Source organism: Pygoscelis adeliae, unplaced genomic scaffold (genome assembly GCF_000699105.1).
Source record: "Pygoscelis adeliae isolate BGI_AS28 unplaced genomic scaffold, ASM69910v1 Scaffold78, whole genome shotgun sequence".
NCBI lineage: Eukaryota > Metazoa > Chordata > Aves > Sphenisciformes > Spheniscidae > Pygoscelis > Pygoscelis adeliae.
Window position 1 is genome coordinate 6938376 of NW_008825409.1, and position 22611 is coordinate 6960986.

The 22611-nt window shown below is 35.7% G+C and overlaps 1 protein-coding gene across 1 annotated transcript in view; it reads right to left on the reverse strand.

Moving 5' to 3' along the window:
• Positions 1-22611, reverse strand: part of ABCA13 (ATP-binding cassette, sub-family A (ABC1), member 13) — a 211841-nt gene that overhangs the window by 146502 nt on the left and 42728 nt on the right. The window contains exons 12-21 of the mRNA XM_009330486.1: positions 20529-22321; positions 17725-19949; positions 16296-16402; positions 14200-14318; positions 12773-12945; positions 11533-11609; positions 10867-10988; positions 7980-8174; positions 5765-5929; positions 4-146 (exon numbers count right to left, since the gene is read on the reverse strand). Coding sequence (XP_009328761.1) covers positions 4-146; positions 5765-5929; positions 7980-8174; positions 10867-10988; positions 11533-11609; positions 12773-12945; positions 14200-14318; positions 16296-16402; positions 17725-19949; positions 20529-22321 — 5119 coding nt within the window. The remainder of the gene's footprint in view (positions 1-3; positions 147-5764; positions 5930-7979; positions 8175-10866; positions 10989-11532; positions 11610-12772; positions 12946-14199; positions 14319-16295; positions 16403-17724; positions 19950-20528; positions 22322-22611) is intronic.

Here is a 22611-nt window from a genome sequence, read left to right on the forward strand (position 1 = left end):
TTGTCCTCCAAAAGTCCCATGATTCTGGGCATGTCGATGAACAGGTTTGCACTGCTGAAAAATGAAGATTCTTCTTTACACACTGCCTTGATTAAGGACTCCAGGGATCCAACAGCTGAACTTCTGAACTGCCCACCTTGCAAGAACTAGAACAAACAAACAGAAATACAGATGAATCAAAGTCACTTTTAGTAGCTTCAAGGAGTAGCCCTGGTGTTCGTTCAATATTGGCATCCAAGGAGATTGAGAAAATTAGACTGTTGAAACTGCCTACAAGAATGAGGGCCTGCTGTGCTCTTTTCTGTTTTCCTGATCACCTTTATCATGGGGGGAAAAAAAAAGGTAATGCAGTTTTAATTGCCAGGATACTCGATGAACGACAGTAGTATAATGTACTACATTAAACTGCTAAAAATACTGTGTATTGGTTAGGCAGAAAAAGAATTAAAATATCAAGACAACTGGACTACAGATTCCTTGGTTACAAGGTCAGTTTTCACAAAGTCTACTCTTCTGGTAGATTACTCCTGTGTCACAAAGACAGCAGAAACAACCAAAACTGTTTTGCATATGAATGTTTGCAGTGAAAACAGTTGCTAAGAAGTAAAAAAAACATTCAAGTGCATGTGTTCTAAAAGCCTATTTTTCAAGTACATCTTTTAATTTGTTAGATGTGCTTCTAGTTTTTGCACATCTTGAGTCATACCAGCATTTATTATTGCCATTTACTCATGACTAGCATACATCTAATGAGGAGAGCAATCTGACTGCTTTTATGGCTTAAGCACCATCATTCACCACATTAAAAAAAAAAAAAAAAAAACAACAGCCTCCTCTGTGCAGCTTCATTTTTCAAATAACGTGCTCAGTTGTCATTGGTATCTTATGGAAGACTATACAGGTGCACAGTTCTAAGAGAAGATACAACTGCAAGGCAACGTGCTGCTAGAGTATGACTGAAGGATGCATTGGCCCGCCTGATACTCATTACTGTTGCAGATGCTTGTCAAGAAAAACATAACTAGACTATCAGATATCATTTGAAGACTGCACAACTGGCAAATAGAAAAAGACTGTGATATGTCAACCAAACACATCTGACACTGAAATAAATTAGCATTTCATCATTGGAATTTTTTTTTAAACAGAAGAGTCAATTTTCAAAGTAGTTCCGTACTTCACATAAAGAATAAATCACAGACAGTTTAGAGATTGTGCTGTTAGAAACAGTTTATCCTGATCAATGCATTTACTGAAGTGCCAGGTGCTTCTTTAGTAATCCTGGAGGAATATTAGAAGTGTTATTTAAAACTCAGTGTTGGCTGCTCCCAAAATCTGACTTTCTGCATACGGTTTCAGCATACAACATAGTAAATAAATAACATCCAGATTTCATAATACCATCATCTACAGCTTTTGAATGAGTCTGCTGGCATGGACTTTACTATTAGTATTAGTGACTATTTGCACTAGAAGGATAAATGAGGCTTATTTCAGTCAAAGAGCACAAACTTGCTAACTAATTCCAATCAAATAACTTGAAATTCAAATAATGAATATTTATGTGGTAAGCTGCCACCAACAGACTGAATCTACTTACTGTCTTTCAACTAAATATCCACTGACTCAATAAGATACGTCTCCTAAAATTTGGCTTTGATAAAGTGGAAGAACTACATAGGATGGATGTTCACAAAAAGTTATCTTTGATCCAGTTGTTTTAGTTTAAACTAAATGAAGTAGGTCTGTAATCAAGGCTGATGAATCCAAACAAGCAGCCTCCTACAAACAAAGTAATTAGTCAAGCCAGTCACTCCAACAAGTTCATGGAAGAGGAAGGATGGTACTGAAGATCAGAAAGCTTTCTGGAACTAGATTCTCAAATGGGGGCAAAAACCTCATAGCATAGGGGCTTCTGACCTAATTGGACAGCTGTATGCTTAAAAAAAATATTATGAATAAAAACAATTCATGTGGAGTAGAAATACCAACTATTCAACAAAAAAAACCTAAAAGTCAAGCCAGGTTACAGCTTGCACATAAAACTAAAATACATTTCAGAATTATTACATTGAGAGAGAGAGAGAGAAAAAAAAAAGGCAATTTTCCTGGAAAACTACAAGGAGGTTAAAGATAATTCAAAATTTGATTAAACCAAAGGGCTGAATGAAACAAATGCAGATAAATAGATATTCCTACTTCTGAGTAAAGCCATAAAAATCCCAAAGTTGTTATTGTACTGAAATTGACAGAATCAGGGGAAACAATAGCAAAATTGCTGATTTGGTTAGATTATTTTTCAGAAGCCTATCGAATTTAGATGGCAATATTTGAAGGAAAAGTAGAAAATTCATCTATATTCAAGAACGAGTAACAAAATGGTCCAGGAAATAATGGATATCTCGTTGTGATGTTTAATAGATATACAATAAATTTTAAAGTGGAGAGCAGTTAAAGGCAAAAAGTATGTGAGGAGTAAAATTGAATGCATTATCAAATTATCATTCCAGACCAATACAATGTATTTATGCGGGAAGGCAAGTGCTTTTTCCCAAAAAAGACATACGCTGTCTCTAAACTAAGTGAACTCTAACAACCAATTAATGTTCTTGTCCTAGAAAATATTAATCAACATTAATCCAGTAACTATGTGGTGGGTAAAAAATGGCATTAAGAAGATATTGCAGGGACTCTGTTAAAAGGAAAGAAAACACTGGATCACAGAGAAGTTTCTAGTGTTACTCCTGTGAGACTGGTCTTAGGTCTACTGTGATAAGTTTTTTAGCCCTGAAAGAAGCAAGTTACTGAAATTTCCCCATAATTTAATACCAGAAGGCATTGCAGGAGAAAAGAAGATCAGTATGCAGTATGGCAAGAAAACAATTACCTAATTTAAAGTAAATTGCATATAAAGATAACCAGTGCAAAACATTATTTATCAACTGAAATCATGAGATACTGTTATAAAATGGAGCTTACCTGGGTATGTCACTGATCATTGAACAAGTAAGAGACAAAAATGCATGCAGTTTACGAAAAAGGTGAATGCAAGATTAAGAAAGTAATTTTATTAGGTATAGACATGAATGAGCAGAACTGCAAGAGTCATCGGCCATAATTCCCCTCAAAGACTGTACACATTTCTTGTCACCAACATTCAAGATTAGCCTTAACACAGCGTGCAAAGATGATACTAGGATGTCTGAGACAACTGAGATCCTGTTACAAAAGAAAAAAACTGAAACAAACAAAACAAATACTAAAATAAATCTATTTAACCCTATCAAAACAGAAAAGGACAATGACTGGCCTTCCACAAACACATGAGCAAGTCAGAGAAGTTATAAAAGCTACAGAACATTTTTGATGGATAGTTATCTATCAAAATAATATACATGGATAAACTCAAGTCAGAATTTTATACACTTATAACACCAAGAGGCTTTTCGGTAATGATAGTTTTAACAGAGAACCTGTTCAAGTAAGTGGAGGGATTACAGAATGAGGCCACCTTTCACAACTGACAGCATTCAGTAACTCAGCAGGTCCCCTCCAGCTTATCTATTCACGAGTGACAAACATAACAAAAATTAGCTATGGAAATATAAGCAAATAATTTCAAATAGCAAACAAGCAAGCAAAAATCATGATCAAAATCAGCAGTGTTTTTCCTTAGGGAGTTATCCATTCACTCAATGTTGTTAACAGTAAATGTGGCTCTGTATTCCAATTATTACTTACTGGCAGATACTGAGGTTTTACATCCTCTTTTAATACACAATATGTAGCATACCAATTCAACTTCACATTTTACAGATATTTTAAAGGTATTTCTTGCTTTTCATCTTGTCTTTTCAGAAAAAAATCCACATGTATAATTGACAATTACTTTATTACCTCTTTCATTATAGAATTTTTTTTTTTAAATCAACTTCAAAATAATTTTTTCAGTTAGAAGTTAATGAAGGAGACAATCTGTCTTACTCTATGCTGAAGGTCCACATGGTTTTGCTTTAAAAAGCTTTACATACTTTATTTGGTAATCTTCCTAGGTCACTGAACTACTTTGCTGTTGGTCCATCCAGAAGGATGGAATCTTTTGGAAATAGAAGAAAATATTTAAGGAGGAAAGTGTATAAGCAATATCTCCATTTTAGTCACTCGCTTATTCATAGCACAAGTTTGGCCACTATAGAAAAGAAGCAAACCAAATAATCAATAATTCAAGGTATTATTGGAAAGCGGAAAAAAATCCAGTTAAACCCGAAAAGGAAAGGATACTTAAAAATAAACAACTTTTTTACTAGTCTAAAAAATGAGACAAAGTTACAGAGACAGAAGAGCCTTTCAAAACATGAAACAACTAATTTATTAACAAAGAAATAGACACTGAATTTTTAAATCCTCTACAAATTATTAGGTGACAAAAACAAACAGCAATTTCTCAAGAAAAAAGGAATTTACAAAAACCAATAAAATAAAGATTGTGTCAGAAAAAGTGACCAAAAAAGGTAAGATGTAAAAAGGAACAAAAATTCCAAGGTTAAATCTGTGCTATATTACAGGATAATATTGGTTGTCATGGAGCAAAGATTAAAACTGTGACCAGATGGCCCTCTGCTGTTCTATTTGTTCCTTTGCAAACTTTTTTTGAACAGGACCTTTTGAGGCATTCTTCTATCAAATAAGCAACTTTGGGATTTCACTCCAAAAAGAATATTTCATTTATTCGAAGGAAAGTTTGACACAAACAGAACTAGATTAAGGAAAGAAGAAAAGATGTATGCATCTGATGAATGCCACCTTTCATTGTGGCAGCGAAAGAGCTACCCCAAAGAAGAGAGGCCCAAACACAAAACTAATATGCACAGAAAAACATTTTACAACATGCCCCTTTGTCACACAGATTAGAAGATCTTGAGAAAGATTCATATCACTAGGGAAAACAGTATTTAAGGCAGTGTTTACTCTGTACTGTAGTTACAAACCAGTTTGCACTGTTTACCACTCAGGGATCTCTTAGCGGTTTGTAATTTTAGAACCACATTCAATCCTAAACTTTCCACACAGAATAGCAAATCCAGAAGGTAATTCCATAGGGGTCAGCAGGTCTTCTTATGGAATTGGACCCTGCTTAGAAACAGAAATCTTTTTTCTGATCTGTTTGATAGTAGATCCACCACTGTGCTAGCTGTATAGATGCGCACGCAGCAACTGCCCTTAAAGGCAGGGACAAAAGAAATATCCTCACTCACACCTCATGCCACTTTTTTTTAAATATCAAGCAGAACTATCACACAAAACCCTTAAGTGACAGAAACAGAAACCCATGGCAGATACAAGAACTGCACATGTTCTCTTGAAATCTTATCCTATAAAAATGCAAAGTTATTTCTTATAAACAAAGTAATAGTCTGCTCATCAAAAAAAATCCAGCATTAGCAGAAAAGGCATGGCTATCTCCAAATCACAGATAATACATGCTATTATTAACCAGTAGCCTAACACCATATTAACTTAGGCTATGATCTCATAAGTTAACAAAAAAAGAGATGACAGAAACAACACATTGTTAGTCTCAAAATTACCAGTGTGCCTGAAAGAGACCAAATGAATCTTCCTAGGGTCTATGCATTCTCTTCTCTCCAAGTTCACAACTTTCTAGGACACAATTTCTATCGGTGTTCCTCCTTACTAAGCAGACATCCCTAACAAAGCACCTCACAATGGGAATTAAGTTTGCATATTGAAATCATACACATACCTGCTGCAATGCAGAGATGTCAAGCACACCAGTATTTTGAATTCCTTGGAGGAACACTGGAAGGTTTTCCATGACATGATGGGCTTTATTGAGAAGAGAGTTGATACTAGAAACCACATCCAGTAGCATGTTTAGTACATTGCCTATCTCAGATGGTATCTTAATCTTGGAAAAGAAGGAAAAATCACAACAATAAATTCGAATTAGAAACAAATTTTAACCTTTCAATGAAACACTCAAAATTATTCAGTCTTTTTCTAAAACTGATTATACAATGTTCCTGCAAACCATGTTTAACAAAACTCCTTTTATTATAACTCCCCAGTTGCTCTCCAATTCAGCTAAAGAAACATTTTCTGTTAGAGAGATGTTAGAACTGGCCTATGACAAATCAGGAATTAAAATCCAGAGAACACGTTTATACCTACCAAGCTGAAGAGAGCTCTCCTACCCAAGATGCTAATGGGATCTGCAACACTCTGCCACCTCAGAACTCAGTGTAAATGAGAACTTTTCCTTCAACGGTTCAAGATGCTCAATGCAACAGTTTAATATGTTTAAAATAATACATAAGTTAAATTAAATCTACCAACCACTGTAGTTGCTTTAGGAATCATACCAGACAACAAACTTTCTTGTCACACTGTTCCTCCCTTTGCCTTTTTCATACGCACTGCTTTTTACCTAAAATAATAGTATGCATTTCATTTCCTACTTGACTAAAGTTCAATTGGCTGTTTGCTGTTTCCACCATGCAAGTTTTGGCATTAAGAATTTTCTCTCTATTTCCTTTGCTTTTATATGTTATTTAGATGATATGGTAATACAAACTGATTTATTGTTACCTGCCTATGCATGGTAATAAAAATAATATAATCTCATTATATACTTTCAGCTGCTTCCTCTGATTATCTTTATTTTATCCACCTTCATTTGACTTCCTACTATAATAATGTCTGCGCTTAATTTTCTTCTCAACCTTCACATGCTTTTACACATTTAAAAAAAAAAAAAACTGTAAAAAAAAATCTTATTCAGTTAAAAAAATAGTAAAACTTCCATAATAATTTAGGATGAGCTGACAACTTTCTTTATTCTTTGCTAGGAATTCATTATGCTTCAGTAAGGTTCAGTAGAAAAGCCCATAAGAATAAGCACTGGGAGTTTTTTGGGTGGTTTTTTTTTCCCCTCTAGGTTGGCAGATAATTCAGAAAGTAGAAGTCTTTTCTTCTCCCTCTGGTATCTTAAACTATTCTGGGAAATTGTCTTGTTTTTAAAAGTGTGTGGCCAACCTCTTTAACTGTGCATGCAGCATCCAGAATATAACCCGGCATCTACAGCTTTAGAACAAAATATTCTTCCTCCCAATGTTATAACTATTTTTCAGCTATTTGTACTTACAACATTTTATGTTCCATCAACCAATTACCCCAAAAGAACTGAAATAAACGTCTGCTATCAGAAATCCCATACAATAATTTTGCTCTTACAAGTAAAAATACTATCACACTGAAAACCCACACTAGATCCCAGATTATCTACAGTTCTACAGATAATACAGTTTTGCTACAGACTTCTGCATCCCCTTTATTATAGTTTTGGCACTGTATTATTCTTGTCAAAGTCATTTGACTTGGGTCATATAAAATATAGGAGGTTTGCCCTCGTAGAGAGACTCATCCCGAGAGCTGGAAAAGCTCCTTCCTCAAGGAGCCACCTGAATTGCCAACATGATTTCTATAGAAAATAAAATACATTCCAGAGTGCTATGAATTTTTCCTAGAAATAATTTTGTAATTCTTGTAATGTGAGCTCCTATGCTTGTTTTAGTTCCAATGATGTCAGATCAGTCTTCCACACTTGCAAATTAAGAAGTGACTAATTGCATGAGCTGCAAACTCTGCTAAAGTTTAATAAAACTATATCTTTGACCTCCTGTGTTTTGTCTAAACCCTTCATAATTAACTCCTCAGTGATAATTTTCCTGAGGAAGCAAGAAGTGGAATACAGTAACATCTACCAACCCCATTCTTCAACTGTTGTGTTTGCTTTGTGGAGCTAAATGAAGACAAAAAATGCCATATGTCCAGTGTTTGCTTCCACAGAGAAAGAACACCTGAAGAAATAATAGAATTATTCATTTATCTACCTGCATGCTTTAGACCACCTTCAAAAGAAAAACATAGGGACTGAATGCTTTTTTTTCTCATCTTACCTTGTAAATGACATGACGTAAGTTCAAATTCTGTATAATCAGTACAAACACGGTATACAAGTCCAGTGCTGGTAAAGAACATAATTCTTCCACTGCCAGGGAAGTTTTACTGTTTTCAGGTAGCTTTAGCAGCAGGCTAAGTACTTCTTCATCACATCTTCCAGCTAAAGCTACCACAAAGGCACTGTAAAAAACCTATCATAATGTACGTGTATTAAATTTTTTTCTCCCTGAAATGCATCACCTTCTTTTATAGTCAATAAGGTGAGAATTTGCGTCACAGTAACATGACAATTTGCAGTCATCAACAGGCCTGAAATAACGAACTATACAGCTTTATATCAGATTGGTATGTTCTTACTTTATATTCTATGTATATATAAAGAGATGAAGTATATTTCTTATAAAGATTTACTTTCATTTGTGAACAGCTCGATCATTCATTCTATGAGCATTCATACCATAAGCAGGCATATTTACAATGCTGCACATACCCATTGTAACAGATATACACCTTTGTTGCAGAAACACCTAAAGGTCAAAATCTAGATGTATAAATCACTAAAACTAAACAATATGGACCTTCCTTCTTCCAGAGGACACACAAACTTAACACTTAGGGATGCCTATGTGGCACAATGTTCACTCTGAGCCAGCTCACATTTCTCAGTTCAACGCTCCTTTGAAGTGCTATTATTCAATAGTGGATGAAGGGACAAATGCCTAAGCAGGCCTTGGACGAGACTACAATAAAAACTCCTTGGATAATGATGGTTTGTTTCTTCCCACGAAAACGTCACATCAAAAGACAAATGCTTGCGGCCCAGATATCTCAGGAGTTCTTAGCTACCCTTTCTCCTGAAATGCCTGAAAGAAAGCAAATGGCAGCAAGTCCAGAAAAATTACAAGTTCAGAGTCTGTAGGAGCCAAAGTACAGTACTGAGGGCTCCATTGTACTCCTTAGGACAGAACCTGCCTGTATTGCCTCCACTGAATGCATCTGTAGGTAGTAACAGTACTCAGTGAGGGAGAAGATCCCCAAGAAAATCAAATTAGGAGCCAAAGTTGGTCAAGATATGCAATTGAACTCTTTAATTCCTATTAAACATTTTAATTTCCAACTTATTAATTTGTCTTTTAGATTTTTATTCTGGAACAGAATTTTGCCTTTGTGATTCCAAAGGATTTCCTATATATTTAAATATTCACCTTTTTTGTCCGTGTAGAAGGAGAGCAGACTATGAATATAAATATAATTCTGCTAGCAGCTTAAAAGGATACTGATTTGGACTTATTGTTGTGGAGGAAATTTGACTCTGTGATATAATTTGAAATTTGTTTCCTCATGCCCCACATGCATATCACCATTTCAGTCCAGTTTTAATCCATTCAGCATTTTACCCACTAGATTAAGTCCCTCTGAACTTTCCTTGCAGCTTTGTGAGTACCAGAGCTAATCCAAACTCCTGTGTTCAGTAAATGAATGCTTATAGTCTTCAGGTTACAGGTTTTGAGCAGTTTCAAAACACTTAATCACATGCCAATGAGCATGGCCAAAGCATAATATTGTGGTAGAAATTAAGGGTAAGTGCAATGAACACAAACAACTCACAGGCTTACTCTTATCGTTCCAGAGGCGAGCACAGTAGTAGTATACAATCACAGAAATATAGGACTGCAGTGGGCCTGCAGCTATCTTTAGGGTTATCAGACAGTGGCTATACATACCATAAACATAATGGGCATGCCTCAGATATAGCTTAAAAAAGTACTTGTGCGTCTTGCATAATCAGTAAGAGACCCAGGCTTTAATGCTCCAGTTGAACTGGGGGAGGATTTAAGCACTTAAGCAAGCAAAAAATTCTGTATAGGTATGCAAATGTGAGATATGTACATATATCTAAACTCTACACAGGACTTTTTGGCAAAAAAATAAGGATAGAAAGTCATTTGAAAATTCAGTCAATTAGCATTATTATTCCAAAAGATCAAAGGTGCACCGAATCCCATTTAACTGAATCGCTTCCAGATGACTTCTCTCATTACCATTTACCGGTATCAAAATAACAAGCTAACAATAAATGCAGTCACACTGCCAGAGAAGCAGAAGAACAAATCATCTATAAGTAGTTAGGATCATCTGAACTGCCTTTTTAATAGCCAGACTTTTCACGAACAAAACTTGCAACTGTTTCTGCAAGTGGAGCATCAGTGACACCCAGTGGCTGCTTAATTGACCTGATTAGTTTATACCAAATGTACCCCCAGCTCTTTTCAGTCATACAAACATTAACAGGAGAGAGAACCTGTAAGTTAGGTGGCATTTTTCGTGATTTCTACTAATCACTGGGATCACAGGAAACAGCAGCAATGATAACACACACAGTCCTTCACTCAGAAAAGTTACACAATCCACCCTTCAGACAATACTTAAAAGACAACAGATAAATAAAGTGGAGGTAAGGCAAGATACTGGTAAGATAATGTAAGAACAGTGAGGAGTGCACAGAGGAATACAAAAAAATCCAACAACTTGGTACTGCGAGGATCAGAGGTGGGAAGATACAAAATGATTTCTCTGGGAACCCTCACCTTTTCTACAGTACCAAGATAGCAAAGCTCAAATTCTGTGTCAACACAAGGGGTAAAACACTGCTGAAAGTAATGAAGCGGTGCCATTGAGACCAGGGGATTAGTGCTACTATAAATTGATCTCTTAATGTTTCACATTATTATTTTGAAGTCCTGAATCTCACAAAATATTCCACATAGAAGTGACAAGTAAAAATAAAAGATTCCACACAAGCAAGGTGGTTTGTTTTGTTTCCGTTGGCACATCAGGTTATAGGTTAAGCCATTAATTTAACACCTCTTTTCAATCTTTTACCTTTGAATGAGAGATACTGGCTTCCAAGATGGTACTGATAGTTTCTTCAGAAATATTGACAGAAGAACCAATATCCAGTCTCAACTGAGTAAGATTGTGCACACACTTTTTGACCTTCATATCTGGAGGAGAAGAAAAATAGTGCCGACAGTACCGATCTGGTTAATTAAATTGCCCACAGACTGTATCCTTTTTGTTAGATTTATTCCGAGGGGTGATAAAGGACACAAAAACTTCATATCATGTAATTCACTTCTACTTCAAATGTAAAGGTCACTCTTCTGGCAGACTGAAGGACTTGTGCATCTGTTTGCATTATCCTATAAGAGCACAGGTTTTCCAACATCTTTGTATTATGAGAACGTCTGAAATTAGTGAAGCAGTCTTTAGTCCTTTAAGTATTTCTTTTTCCACTAACTTAAGTCCCCTCTTCTTTCTAATGAACCCCTGCATCTTATTGGACAGGTTTTGACAGGGTAAACTATGCTGTCCTGTGCCAACTCAAGCACATGTATGTGCACATGGGTACAATGAAAATATATTGCATTAAATCAGTAGTCTTCATAAGCAGTATCCCTTTCAAGTTTGAAGAACAGTGAAAAAGTTATTGCCTTGCAAAATTATGCAGCAGTGACTTGTAAAAAAGTGAAGAAAACTGGAACCCACCATTCAAAAGATTAAAATTGCTGAGAAAAGCTGCCACTGGATTTTCTGACAACTGTAGCTCCAAATTTTCAGCCACCCTGAAACGACAGTCTTAGTTTCACAAGTTATCAGAACTAAGTCATTGACACTACTATGTGTAAAGAGTAACATGAATAGTGAAATAGCCACTAAATGAGGCAAAAGGGTCATATTATGCTTTATGTGCAGACACTGTGCATGCAGTAAGCAACTCTACAGACCTTCTCATGCTGTATTATATGGTGCAGGGATCATCGTATTTCATGCCTAAATAAGATTGTAAACTTAGAGATTGTCCCATGATGGCTAAGTGCTCTAGCAAACAGTAGCTTATGGAGAAGCATAATGTCTCACTTCCATGTTTCTTACTGAACACATATTTTTAAAACCTAGAGATACAAAGCACTGCAGTTCAGGATGAATAAAGTCTATCTAATTGTAATTTAAGTAATAAAGAGTATACAAACATCAGATATTATTTACCATTCAAAAACTGGACATGAGTCTATGGTCCATAAGAGCAGCATCTAAGCTCAAGTTCTTCTGTATTATTACTATAATTCACAGAGACCATTCAAGCTCATTATGAAAACAATCCAACAGTCAAACCAGTATAGCAACAATTATAAAAAGGACCACCTCTAACTGACAGCAAGTTTGAAACACTCTATAGTAGCAGTTTTATTAATTTAGTTAAAATCTACTATTTTTCCTCAAGGGAACAGCAAACATCTGAAATTATTTTGAGTTCAAGCCTGTCAGTTTACAAGCACCATCCTGTGTTTCTGACTGTTTGAACTGCTGAACTGATCTGAATGTTTAATGTTTTGCAAAAGATATCCAGCTGCTGAGAGGAGGAGACCACAGCAAAACAGATTTAAATAAAAAAATTAAGATATCAAAATTTTGACCTAACTGAGGTCATGGAAAACTGAAAATTTTCTTAGTTGTGATTCAAAACATTCTCCTCATGGAGAAGCAAGATCTGCTGCAAGTGCTTAGCAAAAGTGTAAGGGTTTTTAGAAATATTTAAGTAATTTAGCAAAATTCTGGATAATTTGTGCATTGTATCCACTCAATTTTCAGTTAAATGAACAAAGCTTAAAGAGACTTTGATAAACAGTATTTCTACTGTAATTACATAGTTTAGAATACAGATATATGCACAAAATAACATCTCTAACAAGAACCATTTGGGGTACCAAAATGTAAAAAGCTTTACATTTGCAGTCGTCTCTGTATGTTCCCCAACATTAGTTGACATTCACAGCTGCCATTGCTGGTATTCTGCAAGGCTCTCAGGAAGCTCTCCCAAGTGTTGGAAAGTTTTTGGTTTATATATGCCATACGCTCACAATCCCCCTTGTTGAAAGCAGGCCACATTCTTTCAATATCCTGCAAAACACAGTGATCATATGGTTAGCAAATTAATGAGATTATGTTATTGCTTGAAGTAGCAGGTCTTGGCAACTAGATGATGAATATTTTCGAATGAGAATATGGGTAAGATAGAGAGGTTTTCAAGAACCAAGGAATTTTCAAAGATTTGAGTTTTGGAAACAACCGAAAATATTTGTGAATTTGACCTAGCCTATCAAGGAGATTCATCCATTAACAGAAATGCCAACATTTTCATTTGAAATTTAATTTCAAAATGAAATGAGCTTGTCCTTTTTTTATTTTAGGCTGACCATTTTTCTCTTTTTCCCAAGAAATTGTTCTAAACAACATCAGTTTCCATTCAGCTAACCAAAATATCTGGATACCCATATCCAAAGTTTTTCTTGCATTATGCTTTGTGTAGTATTCACTTTTATCTTTTCTCCTGAATATTCATATTTCTGATTTTGCAAGGTTTTTTTTAATATTTGCAGACACAGGTCATAGAATGGTGGTGACTACAGAAATGCATTTGTTCTGCAAAAGTCCACTTTGAGATATGAGTGATACCTCTGACGTCTGTTTGCCTTAAAACATTGCTGTTCATATCAGCAAAATGTCCAGGTAGACAAACTAGCAGAGATATTTCATAAAGAAGAGGCAAATTCTATACTAAAAGCATGACTTTAGTGTTTTGTCTGTGCGTGCACGCATGTGTGCGCTATCCAAAGGCTTGCTTCCAACTCTGGATGAGTCTTTAAACGCCAAATGTTACTCTCTCCTGCTGGCAATTTCATGCACTGTTAAAGAAAAAGAGACTGACCCCAACTGGTAATCACAATTGTTATTTTAGCTTGAATGACTCTGGCCAAGAAGTTTATTCGTATCTAGCTTGATTTCACACCTGTTCCTGTGAAGATTTAAAAGTATAAATGTGCTCTGATTCATGAAATTAGCAGTATCACAAAATGTAAAGGAATTAAAAATGAGATGCTGTTTGGTATTGAATGACAATCTAGTTATTCTAGTTATAGGAATTCTAGTAATTCTAGTTACAGCTTTCAAAGCTCACCAATGTTTACTTAAGGAATTCCTTCTGGGTATCACTATCAAAAGCATCAGAGCTATACCCATACAAACCTCTGCTTTGTATAGTCACTGTGGGGACTCATCATTCAAACAGTAGGAAAAAAAGACGACATTTTCATTAGTTTCCAAAGTATAATGCATGTTGTAAAGAACACTTGTAGGTGTGGAAACCACTCAAACCTGATAACGATCTCGAACCAGGGTGACTCCTTCAATGACAGAGAGGATTAAGTGACTTGTTAATCCATCTTCACACTTTGTAACAACACAGAAAATGTTGCCAATGACAACTGGTTCTTCTGTAAGAGAAAATGTCCAGGCTTAATCAGTTAAAAAAATAAATAAATTACTGTAGTCAGATGAAAATTTAACCAAATAATAAAGGACAGAAAAGTTTTTAAAAGTAAAGGAAGTCTGATGTGTTAAGGCACTAAGAAATATTTCTGGCTAAACTTATTTGTCATTGTAGAGGGCAAGATGGGCTAGTTTGAGTCAATTTCCATTACTCTTCTCCATTACACTTTCCTGATCAATAATAAGAACAGCAATACCTGCTACAGAACCAGAGGAGAAAACCTCATTTTTGCTTTTTGTGAGCAAGAAGCATAACTTTGAGAAGCTGTGTATATTAACCACATCTACCTCCTCTTCAGGCAGGCTCCCCTGATCCTATTTCCCTGTGGAGATATCAGGATGTTACTAACCCTCCAGTGAGTAGTAACTTTCAAACCCTAGCTGCAAGGGGAGGGAAACAGCATTACACAGACATTTGGTATATCTAGGGATAACAAATCCATATAGGGGATATTTGTCACCTGATCATCCGTGGAAGAAGTTTCTACCCAAGCTTGCAGCCCCCATGTCCCTGGAAAAAAACTCCATTCCCCTGCCTGTAGTGGGTTTGTACATGGCATAGCAGGGAAGGAGTTTGGTTTGACAGTTGAATTGTGGTTTCTGGAAGGATCAAGTCTGGTTTTTCCCCCATGTTTTTTTCCTTATGTTTGGTTCATAAGTCAAGAAGGAAGAATAATAAACATTCACCACTGCTTCTAAAACAAGCAAATCTTGATCTTGCTCACAATGTAACTCAGTAATGCAAACCAACTCAAGCAATTTTTGTCTTTTCTCATTAGGTTTCATAATGTTTTCTGTTTCAAATGAAACATTATGAAACATCCCTCTGTCCAGAGTATTGAAATAAGAATGACAAAAATTTAGTTCCTTAACCTCAGTTCTCTCAATAAATAGACTGTTCTTCAGAGGTGAAAGACAGATCCCAGGTACCTGGCACACATTTTCAGTATCACTTATTCTGAGCTCAACATTGCTACTCTTTTACTCTTTGGGAACTACATCAGTCACAGAAGAGTGGAAAGATAATCAGAACTGGGTTGTAATCACATCTTAGGTTTTATCTGGAAATAAAGTGGACATAAGACATTACTGATCTCATCCCTTGCTCTAGAATGACAGGTTAATGCCTCCTAATTCCTCTTTGCAAACAATTCTGGGCATAGTTGGGTTAAAATATGAAGTTTGAAAAGCAAAGGCTTTGGTTTCCCCCAAGAAAACATAATATGAAATTACACCCTTAGGTCAACACAGAGCCTTTCTCAAAGTGCACATCTTGGGGGCCTATATGCAAGGAATAAAACAAGCCTAACACAATAAAATTTGAACAATTTGTTGAAGGTGAAGTTATTCAGCTACTGTTAGTCAATCCACTTGCTCAATATGGCCAGAAGTGGGAGGTGCCACTTCCTTTATATTCTTGCCCCATTTTTCCTTTCTGTCAGCTATATGCTGCCTTGTGGCAACTCTGGCTCAGTAAAAAAACCTCTGTGACTTGACTTAGTTCACTAGCCTCACAGAAAAATATCCGGTAAAAAAGATAAGACAAAACCCAAATGTGTATACGGTCTTCTGCTGCGTTTGTGAGTCAAATCAAAAAAGGATGAGGTCCTGGTGTTGTCAGAGTAAGCAAAAAAGAAAGAGCACATGGCTAAAAATGAGAGAAGAGGAGCTGCAGGACCTCCTGCTTCCACTGAGATTTTGAATCAACATGACCACTCCAGAAAGAAATTATCCCTTTATGTGTTCTGCATCAAAATTTTTCCTGTGCCTCTGTTGGTTTAATTTCCACACATCAGTATGCTTGCCTTGCTTGGCATCACCCAAATTAACTCATTTTTACAAAAGGTTCCTCAGAGTAAAGCCTTAACATTATAGTACTGACATGTATGATGACCCATACCGTCACTACTGTGGTAACCAACCTGAAAAGGTTTTAAGAACATTCAAAATGGTAAACTGCAACTTCTGCAACAGTAGGACGCTAGCAGGGTATAAATGTTTCTGAAGAATCTTGCAGATTTTAGATGCTCTGTAGAAAGATTAATAAGAAAGCATTATTTTCATAACAAGGGTGCCACAGAAAATTTTCAACAAGTGACTATGCATGGTTGCAACCTTCAATGGACCATATAAGGATTTCAATATTAACAGTTGTTACATTTGTCTGAACTATTTCAAAATCAGAGCATAATACTTCCATTGAAAAAAACCCAAACAAAACAAAAACAAAAAAAAAAACCACCAGGTTTTCATCAAGGTAGCAAGTAATCAGCTTTCTTAAGACCTTAGGAGTGCTACAAAGTACCTTAGCAAAATAAGCAAAATCATAATGGCTTCAGAAATACTGAGAGCCCACAGCATACTGACTTCATAGCAAAAAGCAGAATACTCAAAATCTCTGATACTCAGCATTTGGGGAAAATAAACCACTTTCCTAGTATTTGCTTTTGATTTTTCAACAAATCTGGCTAACACCTGGCCCTGCTGACCGCTGGTTTGACATATTTGCATAAAATTAATCATAAAGGTCTAAATACCACATCAGAGTTCATGCATCAACTTCAGTATGGTGTTTCTCAGCTGGTCTGTGTCAGTAGGATCAGTACCTCCACCAGCAAGACAAGCTAGAGCTGTTTGGAGCAACCATCTTGTGGGATTCTTTCAGTGAGTATTACTTAAATGCAGCAACTCCAGTCTAGCAGTACTTTTATTAAATAAGTTGTCAGTAAACATTTTCCTGAAGCAGAATTTCCTCTGCTGCTGGATTACATTTGATTTGGGTAATCTGGCAAAAATAATCTTGGGCTCAAGATTCCTTCAGAAACTGTATTTGTTAAACTGAACAACTTAACACTATAACCATAGCCCCAAAAAGGTCATCTTGCTTGCATAAGTCATCAACAAATTTAAGTTGAAGACATTTCAAATACAGTATATCTACATTTCGATATAGAAATTTAAAAAACCCACCACAAAACATTAGTCCCAAGCATTCCTTAATATTTAGCTCCATAGCCAAAATTACTGCTGTCCACCAATAACCGTGGGTTTAGTGTTCAGACCTGCAAGTATCTTCAAATATTTGATTCTATAATAATTCCAAAGAAACCACCTCAAGTATCAATACAGTTGACTAAACACATCAATAACCTGGTCCACACAATATAAAGCGGTACCAAATATGGCTGGTCTGAACAATATAAGTTCATACAAAATATTGTTTTACTCAAAGGCAAAAATCTGAAATGAAACAGTAATTAACTTAAAAGTTTTGACTGAGCTGTTTACAAACAAAGACCGCTTCTGTCATTGTCAGCACACTGTCAAAATGAGTACATAGAAAACGCTCACCTCATTTCTGCCATTATATCCTTATACAAATCCTTTAGTAAGAAGGTTATTTTGTTCCTGTCATGTTCTGTGGTAGACTGAAATATCATTTGCAAGATCTCTTGCATGATCTCCAGAGTTCTGTTTTGGGACTGAGTAGAAACTTCTCTATATTGTGCATTATCAAAAAATGAATCAATGAAGTCAACTATCTGAACATCAATATTGTTTGTATGCAAAGTTTCTTCCATAACAGCAAGATCAGCAATTATATGAAGGAGACTGTTTAGCAAAACTGAATTAGCAGTATGAGTATTCAATTTTTCTCTGCTAAGACGACCATCAACAAACAACATACCAGTGTAATCTTCCTTAGACTTATTTTGGAATAGTTCCAGAAAGTCAATAATGTCTTTGACAACCAGCAGTAGGTCACTTGATGAATTTTCATTAGCCATAAGGAGAATTAGAGCATGCGTTATTTTAGGATAATTTTTATTGTTACACTCGCATAGAAAGCTGTTCACAATCTCTTGTATGTCTTCAAAATTTCTTAACATAGCATCTACAGATGATGTATTAAACTGCTGTATTAAAGCATCAAAAGCCATTGAAGAGGACTGTCCAGTGGCTAACCTCAGTAATTGAAACTCTTGGTCTATCACTGCAAGTAAGCGTCTAACATTAAAATTCACAAATAAATCTTCTATGCTTGTAACTATAGGAAACCAGAAGTTCTCAAAGTTATCAGAGATATTACTGTTTCCATTTAAAGCTGATAATATCATAAGCATTGAGTATGTCTGGTTTCCAACAGAAGACAGTGTCATTAAAGGTTGAATTACAGAAAGAAAAGAAAGGACAGCTTCTGTATCCAGGAGTCTAGAAACATCACTGGTCATATTCTTAACGTTAGTAAGAACGGTCTTTATAAGTGATGTTCTTGAATGTCTGTTCCAACTTAGACCACCATAAAGATCATCCAGCTGTTCAAGAACACCTTTGGCCATCTCCATTTCTGCCACTGGCATACTGCCCAGTGCTTCTACAATTTGTAAAGCCACTTGTCTCTTCGGTGTGGAGGAACAATTGATTGAGTATGTATTATTCACCTGCAGTGGCACAGTGTAAAGGGATAGCTCATTCCAAAAATCTAGCAGCTTTTTGAGAACTGAGCCATTTACATGATGGAGCTCAGAAAACTTCAAAAGAATAGAGTTCCATTCTTTGATCTGATGAAAAAAGCAAGTCAGATTGCGAGCGATATCCATCTGAAAGTCTTCCATAGTGCATGAGGAACTGTCCTCTAGAGTGATGAGTTTCAGCTCCTTAACAACTTGGATGACTGCATTATAACTAAGAGTAGAATTGCTATGCACAAACTCACAAGCTTTAAAGGTGGGATCACTCTGAGGTGTTGCTGTTGTGAGAGTCCAGCAGAACGCTGCAGAAAAACAAACTGAGGCCTCTGCAGGTTCATTAGACGTATCTGTCAGTGTCTCCAGTAACATTAGAAGACTTTCTACTTGATTAGAGAACTCCTTTGCAGTAAACATTGGCATTTTTGCTTCCTGAGTCAATATGAAAGCGTATACTTCAGTTAGTGCTTCCGTGATGTTTCCATGAGCTAATCTTTCTGTAAGGCTGATGACATTGAGGAGGAAATGGAACATCTCTTCTACATCGTAGAGCTCATCTTGTTCAAAGAGTCGTGTTATTTGCCATAAGCCAGTCAGGTTCCAATTACACGAATTATTCTCAAATGCATCCCACCAGTCTGTTAACATTCCTAACTCAGAGTTCTCAATATACAAAGGTTTGATATTTTTAAAGAAATTATCTAGGCTCCTCTGGACTTGTTTGAATTGACTTATCAAGAACTCAACATCCATGTTCCTCGTATTTTGCACCAAGGTTACCATATGCTTTAGAAACTCTTTATCATCTCGTAACGGAAAGCCAGTAAAACTAGAAGACTTGAAAATTTTAAATGCCTTCCTTACCAGTTCAATATTCAGAGCTGCTGTTTCTATCAGTTTCTGGAGAAAGGTTTTGTGTTCACCCTGCAAGTTTGAGTCAAGTTTACTAATCACATCTTGAAAAAACTCCATCAACAAACTGGTATTTTTCTCATGCAAGAGAGGTTCGATCTCAACATCCAAATGAGAGGAGTTGTTTTCTTGGATTTCAAAAGTTTTATTTTTCAGAAGAGTTTGAATTTCTGCCAAAAGTTCAACTGATGAAAGCTGAACACGGTGAAAAGGATTAAGGAACATCCTTGAAGTCCTGTTAAATCCATGGATTGACTGACTAAAATGGGTCTTATTTGCTGTATACCGTGAGTGCCCCACTAGTTGCCCTCCAGAGTTATTTAAAAGTGTAAAAATAAATTCAAGAACACTGTCATCTTTTACATAAAATTCAGGGAGAATAAATTTTAAAGCTTTTGCTATAATATTGAAATAAACATTTACACAAATCATATCAGAACCAGTTAGGGAACATTCAGGGAGTATCAAATTAAAAATCAGATTAACAAAGTCCATCATGTTCATTAGTTTAGCATCTCTTTCAATGTTTCCCAGAGATTTCAGTAGAAATAAAATATGTTTTGCACTTTCAAGGTGGGAAGGTGACATGTATTTTTCACTGAGATTACTTAATCCACGTATCCATCTGTTACAATCCTCTGCTTCATCCACTGTACTATTAAAGTTTAAAAAAGAATTAAGATGAGATGAAAAATTTGTTTGCAAATGGCTTACATCTTTCAGAGTATTGTTCAAAATTAGTCTGGTAATATTCTGGAAAATGCTGATACAAACCATATATTTTCCTTGAGGCACACTTTTAAAGAAAGCACTTGTGTCTTTTATCTCAGCAAGAATAATTCCAAGTTCCTTTTGGGAGAGCTTGAGAATAGTAGAAAGGGAATTTCCAATAGAAAATACACCAGCACCCCTGTCTTCTCCCTCGGATCCTCCTGAGATGAAAGTATCAAGCCAAGAATTCAAAAGCTCTCCATTAACAACTTTCAGTATAGATTTCTGCAATTCAGTTATCATGACTCCCATAATTTCTAAAACACTTTCTAAACTGTTACCTTTAAGCGAGCTTGTGACATCAACTGCATTGTTAAATACACTTTGAAGATTAGCAAGGAAAGCTTCAAAATCTTTCCAGTCATTTAAATCACCAGCTCCTTCAAATATGATTTTTAATAGATTCATTGCTTCTGTTGTAGCTTCAGCAATAACCATAGCTGTATTATTGCACAGTTCATCATGAGTTGCGTTTAAAAGACTTTCAGAGAGATTTGCCAAATCATTTCTTAGACAGACAAAAAAGGTTGAATTCAAATTTAAGATTTTGGATGCTTCTTCAAAAACCTCTGTCCAGGTTTGAAGCCATGTAAAAGTGCAGTGCAAAGCAGAAGGCACACTGACCTTATCTCCCAAGTTTGTTATATTAGACAGAACACTGTCCAATGGAAGCAGAAGTAAGTTATAAACCTCTGCTGAATGATCTACAGAAGTACTGTTTGATAGATAAAAATCAATGCACCCATTATTTACCAGGCATTCTGGGGAGATACCAAGAATCTGTTCCAAATAACAGAAGGCAGCTGTTTGGAGCTCTTCATCTATAACCAAAGTTTTAAGACTGCTCAGAATGCTATAGACAACTTGCATCTCTTTTTTTCCTTTCTGTGCAAGAGACTGGGCCTGAAACTCTGTGTAGTTGTAAATTATTAGTAACTTTTCACAGAGAGACTTGCTGGTGAAGTTCCAGAGAAGATCAAATGTTTCAGACAAAAAATCAAAAACTTGATCCCTATCTTGGAAGTCATGCCATACTTGAAAAGATGAAATATCTTTTGAAGTCTCATAAAGAAATGTTAACAGAGTGCTGTTGCTCTCAATATTTAAGACCAGATTATCATTCTGATACAGAGAGAAAAGTATTGGAAGAAATGAGGCCACACTAGTACTGTTTAATTTTTGGATGTTTTTGAAGAAATCGTGCACAATTTCTCCTAATTCTTGTACTTTATATATAAAAGTCGCATTTGAGAGTAATAAAGAGGAGGCATTACTCACTCCATGAATTGTGCTGAAAGATACATTGACATGATCATCAGTCAACGATCTGACCTCATAGAGATTCCTTAGGAAGCTTTCACTTAAGTGTTTTAGATGGTTCAAAGCAGCAATATTTAACTCTGGCCATTCAGTCAGGATATTTCGGAGCAATAGCATACTTCTATTATGGATTTTATTTTCTGCAGTGGAAAATATAATTCTAAATAAGGTCTCCAATGCCTCCTCCTCTTCCACTTGACTCAAATGAGAGAGCCTAGAATCAAGTTTATAGAATACAATTTTCACTATATGCCAGAAAATCTCTGTCTCCTCTTTCATCCAGAATCTCTGAAGAGGCTGGAAATTTTTTCGTAGTTCATTATGGAGTTCAGAAACTGCAAGTGAGAAATTGGTGGCAGATTCCTTCCCCTCAGCAAAATTTTTCATCCATGTAATTGTATTATTCAAGACATTTTCAATTAGAGACTGGTTTGAAGAAGCTGAGAAATCAAGCATTTTAATTTCTTCTATGACTTCTACAAGATGAAAAAGATGATCCATTTCCTTTTCACCAGAAATCCATAAGTTTTCTTCTCTCTTCAAAAACTCTTTAAAAGATGTCAAAATTCTGAAAAATTAAGCATTATTTTTTTCTTGTTAGTTACCTAGCAGGCAGACAAAAATTGGTTAAATATATCTTTTATAATTTTTGAATATAGTTTTATTTACTTAATTCAAAGTTCAAATATCATTTAAATAGCAGTCACAAATTAATCACCACAAAACCTGAAATAGCACAAATGACAATCACTTTGGTTTTCAGAAA